Below are 15,842 nucleotides of genomic sequence, written 5' to 3' on the forward strand. Positions count from 1 at the left end.
TACTATATTATAATATACGAAATATTAAAAGTTTGGTAGTCATTTGGTCGGTACTTGGGGAAATTACTTAATTATCCTTACTTAATTATTTCAATTCTAATTATTGGGTCGATCAATTTTAATTCTAATTGATATTGAAGTCAACTTCCTCTCTTACTTTATCAATTTCAATTCTATTTTATACCGAACTATATATCATTATAATTTATATTAAATTCAACTTCTTCTACCAATTTATATTTTAATTCATATCGAGTTCTATATTATTCTAATTTGTTACTTCGGGCTAAATTAATAAATAAACTAAATATAATTATTAAGATTTAGTTGATATGCCATGGGAATCGGGTTAAGATAAAATAATAATAATACCAATTCTCCTAAAAAAATTATACAAATGAACTTGGATAAACAAAATAATATGTTTTATTTATCTAGGTTAAAAAAATACATTATATAATTGATTCACACTAACACAAAACTAAAATAAAAATACAATTCAGCCAACAAAAATAAACTAATTATTCAATCTAAAACAAAATTATCTTGCTGATCCACACTTAAAAAATAATTAAAATTAAAAATAACTAGTTTGATTTGGTCAGTGTACTGGGCATGAGGCTAAAATAAAATAATACAAACCACTGATCCGAGATAAATCAAATTAATATTAGACTAAGTATAATTTGTATCCTATTGATGTGAACTAAAAATCAAATTTTAATTAAAACATAAAATTATTTTTTAAAAAATACACATAGAATTACAAATAAAACTATATCGTTGAATTAGTAATATTGTCTTTTTCAAATATATTTTATAGAATTACTGTTAATCGATTAAGTAATCAACATGCTAAAATAATATTTTTTAAAGTCCCAACATAATGAAGACATTATATTTTTATCCTCAATAAAATAATAATTTCGTTATAATAACATTTCCCTCCTTACCAATGCTATCACTTTAAATAAGTTTAAATATTCTAAAAAGTTATGAACATATACGTCTACTAATATAATTATTATGAAATCATATCATTTAAATTTTGAATGAACAAAATTAAAAATTAAATTCAAAATTTTAATTTTTTTATATAATATTAAAGAAAATTTGTGTGATCCGTGCATCGCACGTGGTTTAAGCTAGTAAATTTATAATAAATATAATAGCATAACTTGTGGTCGTAGTTTAGTAGGATAAATATACTATATCTAATAGTTTAATAATTTAGTAGTTTAGCGGATATATATCACTATTTTTTTTAATAATAGGATAAACTGTGATTGTAGTTTAGTAGGATAAATAGACTATGTGTGTAATAATTTAATAATTTAGCTGATATATAACACTATTTATATATATTTTTAATAATCAAAATTAGATAATAACCGTTAAACCAAATTATATTTCATTATAATAACTTATTATAGGACAGATATTATTAAAATCGGTGATGCTCTCAAACCTAAATACAATACTATAAATCCCCACCCCTCTTTTTTCCACAAATATAATACTAATCTAATCAAATTAAAAGTAAAAAAAACTCAACAAATGACAGATATATCCACTCATATACGACACATTAATACACGCCACCACTTGTTTAAACACAAAAGCAAATTCTAAGTTATTCACACATGTCCCATTTATCAGCCCCTGGCTGGCCCCACTATTCCCTGTATTTTCCGTGTCCTCTTCTGTCTCGCGAATATTTAGCACTACTTATGAGACTTAATTATAAATTATACATAAATGCATACATACCCGTATCTCTATTATTCTGTACGCAAGTGGCTGTGCTTCCCTTTTAGGTTTTAAATTACAGATACATACATATATTTTACTCCTACTGGAAAGTTGAAGCAACAACAAATAACAGATAGTAATTGTGCTTAAGCAATTAATTATTAAATAATTTAATCTCTTGTTATATATGATAATTATAATATAAAGTTGTTTTGATTAGTGAGGTACACTTTTTTTGATTAGCACTTGAAGAACTCAAATCTCTGCAGGTGATTCTTATTTTCTTTTCTCCAATTTAATTCTATTTTTGTTCATATTTATTTTGTTTTTTCATAATATGTTGTGCTAGATTTTGCTTGCATTACACATGTATATTTTTGAACTGTAATACTTTGAATTTTGCTCTATTATGTGATTTATATTGTTTGATGATGGCGAGTGATGCTAGTATATTGGAGTATTGTATACACACACGAGTTACACGAAAGCGCACTCGTGTTATTGATTATTGTATGAGCAAGTGATTTCTTCTAGGTTCTAGTAATTGTTTTCTGTTTGTGAATTTCGAATTAGCAAAGTAGGATTCTATTTAAATGTTCAATCTGTTACTGGAAGTTGGAGCACAATAAAGACACGAAATAGGCATAGTCTACGGAATTAATTACTTATAATGCGAATTCAAAAGTGTTTTTGATTAATGAATTATATCATTTGTTTGACACTTCTAAAAACTTGAATCAGGATAGGTGACACCTAGTTTCACAGAGTCGTAGAATTCATTTTTATTATTGTTTTTGACTTTTGAGTGTTGTTCTTTGTTTGATTTTGCTGGCATTGTATTTCCTCAATTTATTCGTATGTTTTTATGATAGAGTATGATACTAATTTTTTTAATGATGAGAAGTAATTGGACCTATAAATTAAATTGTTTGTTGTTACCATGTGAACAGTCATGAGAATAGGTTGAGATTATTTTGTATCAAAAAATTGGAGTCGACACTTGGCAGGAAGTGCCTGTAGGATGTGCATTGTCCATATTGTTGGTGTATTAGTGTCTGGTAAGGTTTTGGCATACAGTATACACACATTTAATACATGTTTAGGTGAAGTGTAGTGTGATATAGAGTGGTGGGAGGTTTGTTCCGCCCACATAGATTGTTCATCCTTTCTCCTTTAAGGTACCTGAATTCAGCTGCAGATTTTCCACAGATCCCGTCATCAAGATGATCAAAAACAGGAGTTAACAATGTTTAGGTTTTATGTATACAATTACATGCATTGCAAGATGTTATGTGACTTGTTACTTGTTTTACCTCTTGTACTGTTTGTATATTTCCTTGGACCCAAGCTAATCACAATACACTCTGTATGCCCCTTTATTTTACATTAGCCCTATGCTTATGCATGTCCACCATGTTAGGAGAGAACGTAAACAAAATAGTCCAAATTATTAGAGGCAGTTTAATATTTATCTATTATGCATCTACTCAATAATTATCTTCTCAATAATTGATCTCTCACTGAATGTTCTTTCGGCAGGTTCTAAATTTCGGCGTCACTTTGTTTTTGGTATATCGATTGTTCTTGACATCTATTGTTTATCTTGGGTGAAGAGACCTCTTTTGTTAGTGGTAGGAGATGAATGTATCCGGGCTGCTGACTTCTGCTGGAATAAATATAGCTGTGTGCACGGTTTTATCTTCGCTGTATTCAGTTTTGAGAAAACAACCAAGCAATGTGAAAGTGTACTTTGGGCAAAGACTTGCTCAGGTACAATCAAAAGGTCATGGCCCTTCGTTCTTTGAAAGATTTGTTCCTTCACCTAGCTGGATAATTAAGGCTTGGCAGACATCTGAAGAGGATTTGTTCGCGGTTGGCGGTTTGGATGCAGCTGTTTTCTCCCGGGTAGTTATTTTCAGGTGGCCGTATATGTATATTATTAATATTATCTCTGTAGTATATTATTTATCCATGTTTCAACTCTTACATAATGATAAATTGTTGATTTTTTTAGTCGTCTATCTGGAGCTTTAAGAAATACCATGACTTGCTTATGTCACAGACTTATGTTAATTGCTTGGTTGTATGACAGAAACTATATAAATTATTCTTTTACATTACATATACTGGTTCTGATATAAGCATATGACAGTTTTTGTGTTGTCATTTCTTTTGGCAGGCAGATTTATTATACTCAAAGAAATCCTACTCTAAATTTATTTGTGTACGTATAAATGTGTGTATGCGACTATGCACTACAGTAAATGGGAGGTGCTCAGAAGAAATTGTTTTACTCTTTTACCCCCAAATACCGAGGAGCTATTCAGAAGTGATATCACCTCCTTTCTCTTAGAAATAGACTGTTGATCCTAAGCTATTTGCATATATCACCACTAGTTGTTAAAACATAAACATGTGTGAATTAATATAGCGAGTAGAATATCTTTGTTTCTAGTAGTGGCAGAGATTATTCAGATACAGTACATCTAATGACCGAGTGACTGACATTGGAAATTATACTTTTCAAGAGCAAGAACATAATGGAAAACAAGGCTCAACACAAAACCAAATTTAGTCTCATTAGTATTTTGTTCTCCGTGTGTGCCAATATATCTACTTTTTGACGGCCACGGTCATATGCGTACTTTTGGAGACGGATATTGTTTTACGTTCTATGATAGTAACTTAAGTTATTTTCAGGTGACCGTATATGTATATTATTAATATTATCTCTATAGTATATTATTTATCCATGTTTTAACTCTTACATGATGATAAATTGTTGATTTTTTTTTACGTCTATTTGGAGCTTTAAGAAATACCATGACTTGCTTATGTCACAGACTTATGTTAATTGCTTGGTTGTATGACATAAACTATATAAATTATTCTTTTATTAGCTTGAGGTTCAGTTACATATTGTTTTAGTCTAATTAGAACTTCTATCACTTCTAAAAATATGTACCACATCTGTGCAAAATGCTCTATCCTTAGGTTAAAATGTAATCTTTAATAACCATTTTTTTTTCATTTTAATAACCTTTTTTTCATTTTAAGAATTAATGTTTTTAACTTACTACTAATTTTTCATATGATCTTTTGGTTATCCTAATATTGGATTTTTTCCGGAACAATGAATGCAGACAATGCTTATGTCATTTTCAATTTACTGGTGATATATGTAACTTTTGAAATATGCGTTAATTACAAGTAATAATATGTTTTATCACCAGAAAACTCAACATAGGTACCTAATTGTTTCTGTGCAGTATCAGGATTCTCTCCGTTGCTGCAGTTATTTGCATTTTTCTTGTGCTTCCAGTAAACTACTTTGGACAACCCATGCATCATAAGAAGATACAATTGGAGTCATTAGAAGTCTTCACCATCGGGAATGTTGTAGAAAGATCAAAATGGTATGGTTCATCTCTCATCTCTCTCTCTCTCTCTCTCTCTCTCCTCCCCTCTTTTTCCCGTTACCACCAATGTCGTCACCACCACCGATGGTGGTGGCTTCGTTCTTCCCGAACCCAAAAACGCACACACACAACCACGACACACACACAAACACCGAACACACACACACCCACACAATCCAACACAAGTAGTAAACTACTTGTGTCAGGACTATATAATGACAGCATATTTAAATATTCTGTTACTTACGATATTTATTAAGGAAAATAGATCTTTTTGGAATATTATGTGCCAATTAAGGTGCTTGTTTTCAGCTTGGTTCGTGATTTTGCCAATTGATTGTTCATTCTTTGTCAGGATGTGGGTTCATTGTCTCGCGCTATACGTCATATCTTGCTGCGCCTGTGCTCTTCTCTACATCGTAAGGATGCAAAATAAATTTATATACTCCTGTACTGGGCAGACTTTAGGAATGTTGATTAAGCAGGCCAAGCTGAAAACTCTGGTCTTTTAGTATTTAGTCTTGGGCAGATAAATGCTCATCTAGACACCTTAAAAAAAATATTTTTACTTTTATACTCTCTATTAAAAAAGGAATCATTAGATATCATTGTATCTGTAGTCTGTACTTGACTTATTTATTGGAAACTCTGAAAACACTAGTATTTTCTGTTCTGGTTTATTTTCTAATGCTGTGTGGACCTGTTGCCTTTCGGTGTAGGAAAATAAACAAATTACAAAGATGAGGCTTGCATATATTTCTGGATCTCCGCAGAACTTAGGTCGATTTACAGTTCTTGTTCGTGCAATTCCCTGGTCAGGAAAATCGTACAGTGATTCTGTGACCCAATTCTTTACAAATTACTATTCGTCAAGTTATATATCACACCAAATTGTGTATCTCCCTGGTACAGTCCGAAAACTTGTGGTGAGCGCCTGAGTTAATAATTATTTATATCTTTGTAGTTCAGTCAATGTCTTGCATTTTGCTAAATATCCAACTGTATGTACGTTTTAGTCTTAAAAAAGTGAAACATATCATAAGAACATAGAGTTATTATGATTATTTAGTGGGAATTTGAACGAGAGCTGTAACCATCCGTCTAATTATACATTTACTTTGTATGGTCAAAACAGTTATCTAATATCTGATCGAAGTAAATATGTATTCTTGTATTGTATGGAAGGAAAAAAGGAGTGGAATAAAGAGGCACGTCTATTTCTTTTGGTATATCTACCCTCTTACAAGTTACTCCCTCCGCCCCCTTTTGCATATCCATTTTGTCCCTTTTTACATGTTCATTTCTACTTTCAAAGTAAGTTTAAACTTAATAGATAGTTATTCAAAACTATCCCTATAATTCCTATTTTCAAGGTTTGACTCTTTTAAAACTTGGTTGGAATCTCAATTTTGTAGATATTAATTGGGGGTATTCATAGGAAATATTTATTTAACTAACAATTCCTTAATATGCATATATTTTTTTTAAATAGACATGTAAAAGGGGACGGAGGGAGTATCAATCTGACTTATGTCTTAAAAGTGAATTACTCTATAATTCAGTAAGCTGTCTTGGGTAAATGTCATGTTAAACCAAATTCTCATAATGATTTTGTCTATTACTTTTAGTTAATCTTCTAATATACTACATTCAAACTAATATTAATAGCGATCAAGACTTATATTAATAGCTATAAAGTACTTTATCATATTTGGCCTAATTTTAGAAGTAGAACGCTTGCTTTGAATATAATCTTTGGTTAAATTCTTCCTATACATTCAATGCTCTTACATTTTTTTGAATACAACTTTAATAGTATGAGTTGCGTATATCAAACTCATTTAGTTAAACTGAATTATGCCTAGTTGCATAGTGGTAGTGGGTACCAATGTTTCATAGCGTAACACTTTATATAAAGTTATAGACCATCTATAATTGCATTTACTTGTCTGTTATGAACAAAGTTCTCTTATGCATATTTCGAACATGTGTAATTGTACAATTGTAACTGCATTTAGTGCAGACAGATAAAAAAAACTGAAAATGTTAGTTTTCAAGCCATTGTGACTTTAAAATCTAATTATTGAAGGGTCAGTTTTGTTATGTGTTGTTTCGATTTTTATGTATTCCTCTATTTTCAACTTTTGTCCTTATTGTAATGGTCAGTGATCAGTTTATATTGTTAAATCTGAATACTTTCAGCATGATGCCGAGAAGATGTACAATATACTCAAGGCCCCTCGCATGAGTAAGCATTGTGGACCGAGTATAGTAAAATGTGGTCTATGTGGAGTAACTGGAAAATCTTTCAGGTTCCTTTCCCAGAAATCAGCGACATCTGAAGAGAAAAATGATTTTGATGATGACTTTAGAAAAATGGTATTGATTATCTTTTCTACTATTTTTATTTGTTCTAATTATAGCAACTAACATATTTTCTTGCGCTTTAATTTCCTGCTGAGTTGACTTTAGGAAATTGATTTTGATTATCTTGTTTTTATTACATGTTGAGTTGTATACATATTTTTTGCGACTTTTACATATCTGTATATGAATTTAAACTTTGGACATTAATTATTCTTAGAACTTGAAACTTTGGAAGTCGATTTAGTCTAACACAGAGTTCATGGTTTTGTGGTGATAGAAAGCATGATTTTAGTTGGCAACAATCTTATATTCTATTTGTTGTTTTTATATGATTTCATAGATTGTTTATACGTTGTAATACATTTGTGAGAGGGCTAGAAGATTTGTAATATAAGTGATCTACTAGATTGTTCTGATGCTAAATCAGCTAATACATTTGAAAAATAGTTTTGCAGGATCTAATTTTAAATTATGATAGAGTTCCAATCAGATACACGTATTCGAGGCGCAATAAAAGGGGTGGCTAGACTGTCTAATTGATATTACTAAATCAATTAGAAGGTATATAATATATATAGATGCCATTATTAATTAATATGAATCTGGGAGAATAAATTAGTATCTTCTATATTTGGAAAGTACTGATTGTGACCGAATATATTGTCAAGAGAGGAGTTGAGAGAGACAGGCAGAAATTGATTTGTATTGAGCTACTTGTGCTCTAGGGAGAGTACCAGGTCTCTTGAATACCTGGGTATCTATCCTTCTGATATTATACTCAATAAAACACTCTTGAATCACTGATATTCTTAGGCTATTGTTGTTTTTTGCTGACATATATCAAAGGTTCTATCAAGTTACACAAAAAAAAAATTGTACTTTCTTCTGGCCCCAACATAACCTGTGCAACAATTTTTAAACCTCAATAAATTAATAGTCTTAAATAATAATATAAGTGATCTACTGGACATTAATTTAAACTTTGGACATTAACTATTTTTAGAACTTGAAATATTTGGAAGTCGATTTAGTATAACACAGAGTTCGTGGTGATAGAAAGCAATACTTCAGTTGCCAACAATCTTATATTCTATTATTTTATATATAATTTCATAGATTGTTTATACGTTGTAATACATTTGTGAGAGGGCTAGAGGATTTATATTGTAAGTGATCTACTAGATTGTTCTAATGCTAAATTAGCTAATAGCCTAATACATTTGAAAAATAGTTTTGCAGAATATAATTAAATTAATACTAAAAAAATAGCAATATCTTCTGGTCCCAACATAATTTATACAACAATTTTTAAACCTCAATAAATTACTCTTGAATTATAGAGGTTTCACTGGATAGGAATACTCATAAAAAATAGAACTTATGGCTCAAACTCTTTTTTGGTTATTTATAGTATTGTCGTTGTATATGTATCTGACAGTGTTAAATGGAAAGTTAAGAGTCTTGTTCTGAACTGTTGCAGTTGTTCAGCTTATTCAGCTCAAGCAACTGAACAATAATCAGCAACTCCAATAGATTACCCACATGGAACCAACTTAATTAGCCAATAATTCATTTTTTTCCCTAATACTTGTGTGATGTGTCTAACTTGATCACTAGGAGAGGCAAAGATTTCAAAATATTACATCCCTCTTCAGTTATCTCCTTAATTCCTTGGCCAATTTTTTGTTTTGGAATAATTAGGCTTATATGCCTTACAAATTAGTATCTGTTCTAATAAATCTCAGGGTGAGCGAGAGTCGAACCCGGGAGACAAGAGATAAGCAAGCCCTTATCACTTGAGCTATCTCATTTGTTAAGTCAGATACCTTAGGAGGGTGTGAACATATAAATATTCCAGCCACTTTTTCAGTGACTTCATTCTAACATAATTTTATATGCAAGGTTTAACTATTTGTACATGCAAAGTAAAATATTCACATTCCTGCATGTCTTTTTGGGAGAACTAGAGAACTTCTAAATGTAGATAAGATTAATGAAATCAAAGATTCAGAAATGGTGATGGTATTTCCAATATGCTGTTGCAACTGTATGAAAAAAGATGCAGAGAGATTAATATTTTATCTTAGTATGCATCTTATATCTGAAATTTCCATGCAGGAATGTCCAGCTGCTTTGGTGTTTTTTAGAACTCGTTATGCTGCTCTTGTTGCTGCCCAGACTCTACAATCCACAAATCCTATGCTGTGGGTCACAGAAATGGCACCTGAACCAGAAGATGTCTTCTGGGCAAATCTTTGTGTACCGTACAGACTGCTTTGGGTCCGCAGGCTAGGAACTCTTATAGCTACTCTTGCATTCTTGATTTTCTTCCTCGTGCCTGTGTCGATTGTACAAGGTCTAGTTCACCTAGACAAACTCAAGCATTTTTCTTTCGTGAGAAAGTTGAGTGAAAAGAGGTATATGCAACAGTGCAAACCAAATAACATATTGGCAGCTTTGTTTTTTTCTATTTCGATTTTCCTAAAAAATCTTCAACTAGATAATTCTGATGTTTATTCCAATAAGTCAAGTCGATTGAAGAACTCACAAGCATCTGTTGTAATTGTGGGTTTAATGTTTATATAGTTTATGTGCATATGTATATGCAGACACACATATCTATCTCTAACAACTTCTTTACCATGTAATAAAAACTAGTAATAAATGTTAATTGATTGCGGTTGTACCAAGTATAAGTTACATGAGTCAAGATTAACACTAATAGTAATGGTATAACCTAGCTTATCAACCTTCATATATGTCCATTTTCTAGGTATACATTTTGTTTGCTGAACCAGCATGAAATTTAACTTCTGATATTTTGTAGAATATGAAATATACAGAACACTGATTGTTCATTAGAGTGTATTACACCCAGTGGCTTGCAACTTACATTTCCTGATTTGGTTGCAGGAATTGGATCTTTGATTTGGTTACAGGGTACCTACCAAGTGCTATGTTGACGCTATTTATTTTCTGTGTTCCACCACTGATGATGATTTTCTCAGCAATAGAGGGTCCTGTTGCACGCAGTCTTAGAAAAAAGAGTGCTTGCCTCAAAGTTCTGTACTTCTTAATATGGAATGTCTTTTTTGCTAATATTCTATCAGGTTCTGTTTTACAGAGGTTTGATAGTATTACAAGTATAAAAGACATTCCTCTGCAACTTGCCAAGGGAATACCATCAATGGTGGGTATCTTTTCATCTGTCATTCTCTTTAACCTTCATTTAGTCAAAAAGTGTATTTTCCGGACACCGCAACCAGTATCACGCCTGACTGCCTCAGGCCCAACACGTGACATGTAAATCGGACTCGCTGAGCAGCACTCTCTAACCTTCATTTTCCGTTAAGCTAAAAAGAGAAAAGGGATTATTTATTGGGAAATTGAATTTTTTTTTTATATATATATATATATAGGCATTTTCTGACATGTGGCTTTAATTGGGATGCTTTAACAATAAAAAGATTCAAAATTCTAATAAGTGTGTTTGTTAATGTTATTAGTTCGTACAAGATGCAAACTTCTAGAATATTCTTCTGATATTGATAGGACACCAATTTTGCAGGCTGTCTTCTTTATGACGTATATATTAACATCTGGTTGGACAAGTTTGGCACTTGAACTAATGCAGCCAATTTCCTTATTGTTGCACTGGTTGGATAAATGCTTGTTTAGAGGCAAGCATGTTTTATCTTGCGAGTCACAGACTTTTCCATACCACACAGAACTTCCACGGGTGCTTCTATTTGGACTGCTTGGCCTCACTTCTTCCATCACGGCACCTCTACTGTTACCCTTCTTGCTGGTTTACTTTTTTTTTGCTCATCTTGTATATCGTAATCAGGTAAAAATCCTTTTACACACTTAATTTGGTTCTAGGACCATTCTATAATAATTTGTTTGAGGTTACTAATTTGTATGGTAGCTCACCATATAGTATTTATGTAATGTGCTAACCAAGTTACATTTGCATCTTTCAGTTTATGAATGTTTATGTCACAAAATATGACACTGGAGGTATGTATTGGCCTATTGCACATACTGCAATAATCGTCTCATTAATGCTGATGCAAGTAATACTTTTGGGAGTGTTTGGACTTAAAAAATCAGCAGTTGCCTCGAGCTTCACCATCCCACTGATCATTTGCACATTCCTATTCCACTTATACTGCAGGCAAAGGTTTCTACCGGTGTTCAAAAGAACTGTTGCCCGGGTATTACCTTAAATCCATATATCTATCCAAATTTACACTCTTTTCTCTGTTTAATACTGTTTTTTGCAGGTTATCATGGATATGGATGATCAGGATGAGCAGTCCGGGAAATTTGAAGAGTATCATGAACAGTTGCAGTCAGCTGCATATTGCCAGTTCAAATCTATATCGAAGAAATCCTCTACCTTGGATGACTGTGAGAATGGAACCTTGGAAGTAATTAATGAGCGTTTACGTTCATCCTACTGCTCCTTTAAATCTACTACCCTGGAATCTCCTTTAGCTTCACAGCAGGAGCAGTCTTACAATGGTGGTCATGAAAGACTTCAAGACCCCGATGATACAAAACCAGGTAATGCACCCAAAATCTTAACATCCCAATCTTATAACTCAAATGCTTACAGTTCGCGCCTTTTATTTTGCAGTAAACCAATTCAGCCCATCACCAAATAGATTTGTGCCTCAAAGTCCAGGTCAGGATCGGAAGCTGATGCACAGTAAATTAGATATACAATGTGCTTTTATATTTAAATTGCATGAACTTGTATACTTACATTTCATGCCTTCTATTTTGCAGTAAACCAATACAGCCCACCAAATAGATTTTTGCCTCAAAGTCCAGGTCAGAAATCAAAGGATCAAAAGCTGATATGCATAGATTATATATACAATATGCTTAGACATCCAAAGAGCATCAACTCGAATACTTACCGTTAATGCCTTCTATTTTGCAGTGAACCAATACAGGCCAACACCATCACCAAATAGATTTGTGCCTCAAAGTCCAGGTCCAGAAATTAAAGAATCAAAACCTGATACACATTAAGTGCAAATACAATGTGCTTAATTTATTTTTTTGAATGGAAAATGTTAGTTCCATTATACAGAAGACTGGGAGATTGTTATAAACAGCCCAGAAAGTGTGAGAATATGCGCTAGCCCAATATTACAAGGCTTTGAGTGTAAGTAGAGCTTAAATGTGTAAATATTACCACTTTTTTGCTGTCAATCCCATCTCGGTATATATAGATATTCCCTAACTTATAACTCGTGCGATGCACGGACTAATTATATATTTATAATTTTATTATTTTTTAAAAATAACTTATAAAAGACGGTAATTATATATTATTAAGATTAATGAAGTTAAATATTTACATATTATTTTGTATGTATTATATCGAATGATTCAAAATTTAGATAGTTAAATTTTAAAACAAAACACTCAAAATATTATAAATGCTATGACTATGGTTCGAGTTATGAAAATGGAACTATAGTCATTAAGAGAAGATAAATGTGACATATTTTTAGAAGATGTTAAGAATTTTTGTGTTAAGAACTCTATTGAAGTACCTAATATGGATGATATAATATCCATTCGTGGTCGTTCAAGGCGTGAAGGACAAATTGTTACATAATTTCTATTTTGTTGGGTTAGTTATTTACTTTGATTATTTATGTATCTTTTTTGCTTTAGTCAATTTATAACTTATCTATTTTGAGTCTTCCATGTTGATATCTTTTATTCAAAATTGTTTTTCAAGTGATTGATATAATATCCCGAGAGATGGAATATAGAGGGTAACACCGAGTTACTTACATTGCCTCTCTTAGTCCCTAAAATTCATTTTTAGATTTTGATCTTACAAAACTTCTTCGACTACCACCTTTAATCCAAATTATGATTTGGTATTATTTTTGTAATTTTGTTTTTTAATTTTTTTCATGGTTTATTAATTATTTTTATTATATTATAATTTGAATTATTAAAACTAATTTTGGAAGGGTTTTGTTTCCCTACAAAAGAGATAAGAAAGAAGTTGAGTGTTATTATAAATTAAGTTGAATAATAATTTATAGAGTTTGTAGTTATATTAGATACATGATTTAATTTTTTTAATAATTTATAAAAGATAATAATTATATATTATTGAGATTAATGAAGTTAAAATATTTACGTATTATCTTATATCTATTCTATTATTGAATGATTCAAAATTTAGATAGTTAAAATCTTAAAATGTCCTCCTACTTTGGGTTGCTTCGCGCAGGTGCAGGGATTATTGAAAAGTGGGAGTTTTGAATAGTAATGGTGTATGTTGATGATTTGGTATTTTTTTTAGAATATTATTTTTTTGTTTTTTTTCTTGATTTGTTATATTATAATTTGAATTATACAAAAAATTGGAAGGTTTTTATTTCCCTACAAAAGAGATAAGAAAGAAGTTGGGTGCGATTAGAAATCAAGTTGGATAATAATTCATAGAGTTTGTAGTTATATCAGATACATGATTTAATTTTAAACTTTATTTTGGAAGGTGTTAACATACATTTTAGGAAATTGTTAACTGACCGACTAAACGAAATCATGTTTCGCTTATAATAGTATAATATAGATGTATTATATTATTGAATGATTCAAAATTTAGATAGTTAAAATCTTAAAATGTCCTCCTACTTTGAGTTGCTTCGCGCACGTGCATAAGCTATTGAAAAGTGGGAGTTTTGAATAGTAATGGTGCATGCGGATGATTTGGTATTGTTTTTTATAATATTGTTTTTTTGTTTTTTTACTTGATTTATTAATTATTTTGTTATATTATAATTTGAATTATAAAAAAAAATTGGAAGGTTTTTATTTTAATAATTTATAAAAGATAATAATTATATATTATTGAGATTAATGAAGTTAAAATATTTACGTATTATCTTTTATCAATTATATTATTGAATGATTCAAAATTTAGATAGTTAAAATCTTAAAATGTCCTCCTGCTTTGGGTTGCTTCGCGCAAGTGCAGAGATTATTGAAAAGTGGGAGTTTTGAATAGTAATGGTGTCTTGGATGATTTGGTATTGTTTTTTAGAATATTGTTTTTTAGAATATTGTTTTTTTCTTGATTTATTAATTATTTTGTTATATTATAATTTGAATTATAAAAAAAATTGGAAGGTTTTTATTTCCCTACAAAAGAGATAAGAAAGAAGTTGAGGGCAATTAGAAATCAAGTTGGATAATAATTCATAGAGTTTGTAGTTATATCGGATACATGATTTAATTTTAAACTTTATTTTGGAAGCTGTTAACATACATTTTAAGAAGGTGTTAACTGACCGACCAAACGAAATCATGTTTCACTTATAATAGTATAATATAGATGTATTATATTATTGAATGATTCAAATTTTAGATAATTAAAATCTTAAAATGTCCTCCTACTTTGGGTTGCTTCGCGCAGGTGCATAGACTATTGAAAAGTGGGAGTTTTGAATAGTAATGGTGTATGCGGATGATTTGATATTGTTTTTTATAATATTGTTTTTTTCTTGATTTATTAATTATTTTGTTATATTATAATTTGAATTATAAAAAAAATTGGAAGGTTTTTATTTTAATAATTTATAAAAGATAATAATTATATATTATTGAGATTAATGAAGTTAAAATATTTATGTATTATCTTTTATCTATTATATTATTGAATGATTCAAAATTTAGATAGTTAAAATCTTAAAATGTCCTCCTGCTTTGGGTTGCTTCGCGCAGGTGCACGGGTTATTGAAAAGTGGGAGTTTTGAATAGTAATGGTGTATGTGGATGATTTGGTATTGTTTTTTAGAATATTGTTTTTTTTGTTTTTTTTCTTGATTTATTAAATATTTTGTTATATTATATTTTGAATTATAAAAAAAATTGGAAGGTTTTTATTTCCCTACAAAAAAGATAAGAAATAAGTTGGGTGCGATTAGAAATCAAGTTGGATAATAATTCATAGAGTTTGTAGTTATATCAAATACATGATTTAATTTTAAACTTTATTTTGGAAGGTTTTAACATACATTTTAGAAAGGTGTTAACTGAACGACCAAATGAAATCATGTTTCGATTATAATAGTATAGATGTATTATATTATTGAATGATTCAAAATTTAAATAGTTAAAATCTTAAAATGTCCTCTTACTTTGGTTGCTTCGCGCGTGTGCAGAGATTATTGAAAAGTGGAAGTTTTGAATAGTAATAGTGTATGTGGATGATTTGGTATTGTTTTTTGGAATATTGTTGTTTCAATTTTTTTTTGATTT

At 30.5% G+C, this 15,842-nt stretch overlaps 1 protein-coding gene across 3 annotated transcripts; it reads left to right on the forward strand.

The window, feature by feature from the left end:
* The first annotated feature begins 1,771 nt into the window (after positions 1–1,771).
* On the forward strand, positions 1,772–12,764 carry LOC141720883 (CSC1-like protein RXW8). Of its 3 annotated transcripts, XM_074523548.1 has the most exons (14): positions 1,775–2,021; positions 3,292–3,671; positions 5,022–5,168; positions 5,527–5,590; positions 5,891–6,097; positions 7,374–7,550; positions 9,657–9,955; positions 10,452–10,728; positions 11,107–11,385; positions 11,522–11,755; positions 11,825–12,107; positions 12,181–12,228; positions 12,333–12,377; positions 12,490–12,764. In XM_074523548.1, exons 2-14 carry the CDS (start codon positions 3,391–3,393, stop codon positions 12,579–12,581), a joined length of 2,433 nt encoding a protein of 810 aa, XP_074379649.1. In that variant the 5' UTR covers positions 1,775–2,021; positions 3,292–3,390; the 3' UTR covers positions 12,582–12,764. The 3 variants fall into 3 exon arrangements, with proteins under 3 accessions (XP_074379651.1, XP_074379649.1, XP_074379650.1); XM_074523549.1 differs by lacking the exon at positions 1,775–2,021 and having other exon boundaries at positions 3,492–3,657; XM_074523550.1 differs by lacking the exons at positions 12,181–12,228; positions 12,333–12,377; positions 12,490–12,764 and having other exon boundaries at positions 1,772–2,021; positions 11,522–11,558; positions 11,716–11,755.
* Positions 12,765–15,842: the final 3,078 nt, after the last annotated feature.

This window comes from Apium graveolens, chromosome 4, assembly GCF_009905375.1.
Source record: "Apium graveolens cultivar Ventura chromosome 4, ASM990537v1, whole genome shotgun sequence".
In the NCBI taxonomy this organism is placed as follows: domain Eukaryota; kingdom Viridiplantae; phylum Streptophyta; class Magnoliopsida; order Apiales; family Apiaceae; genus Apium; species Apium graveolens.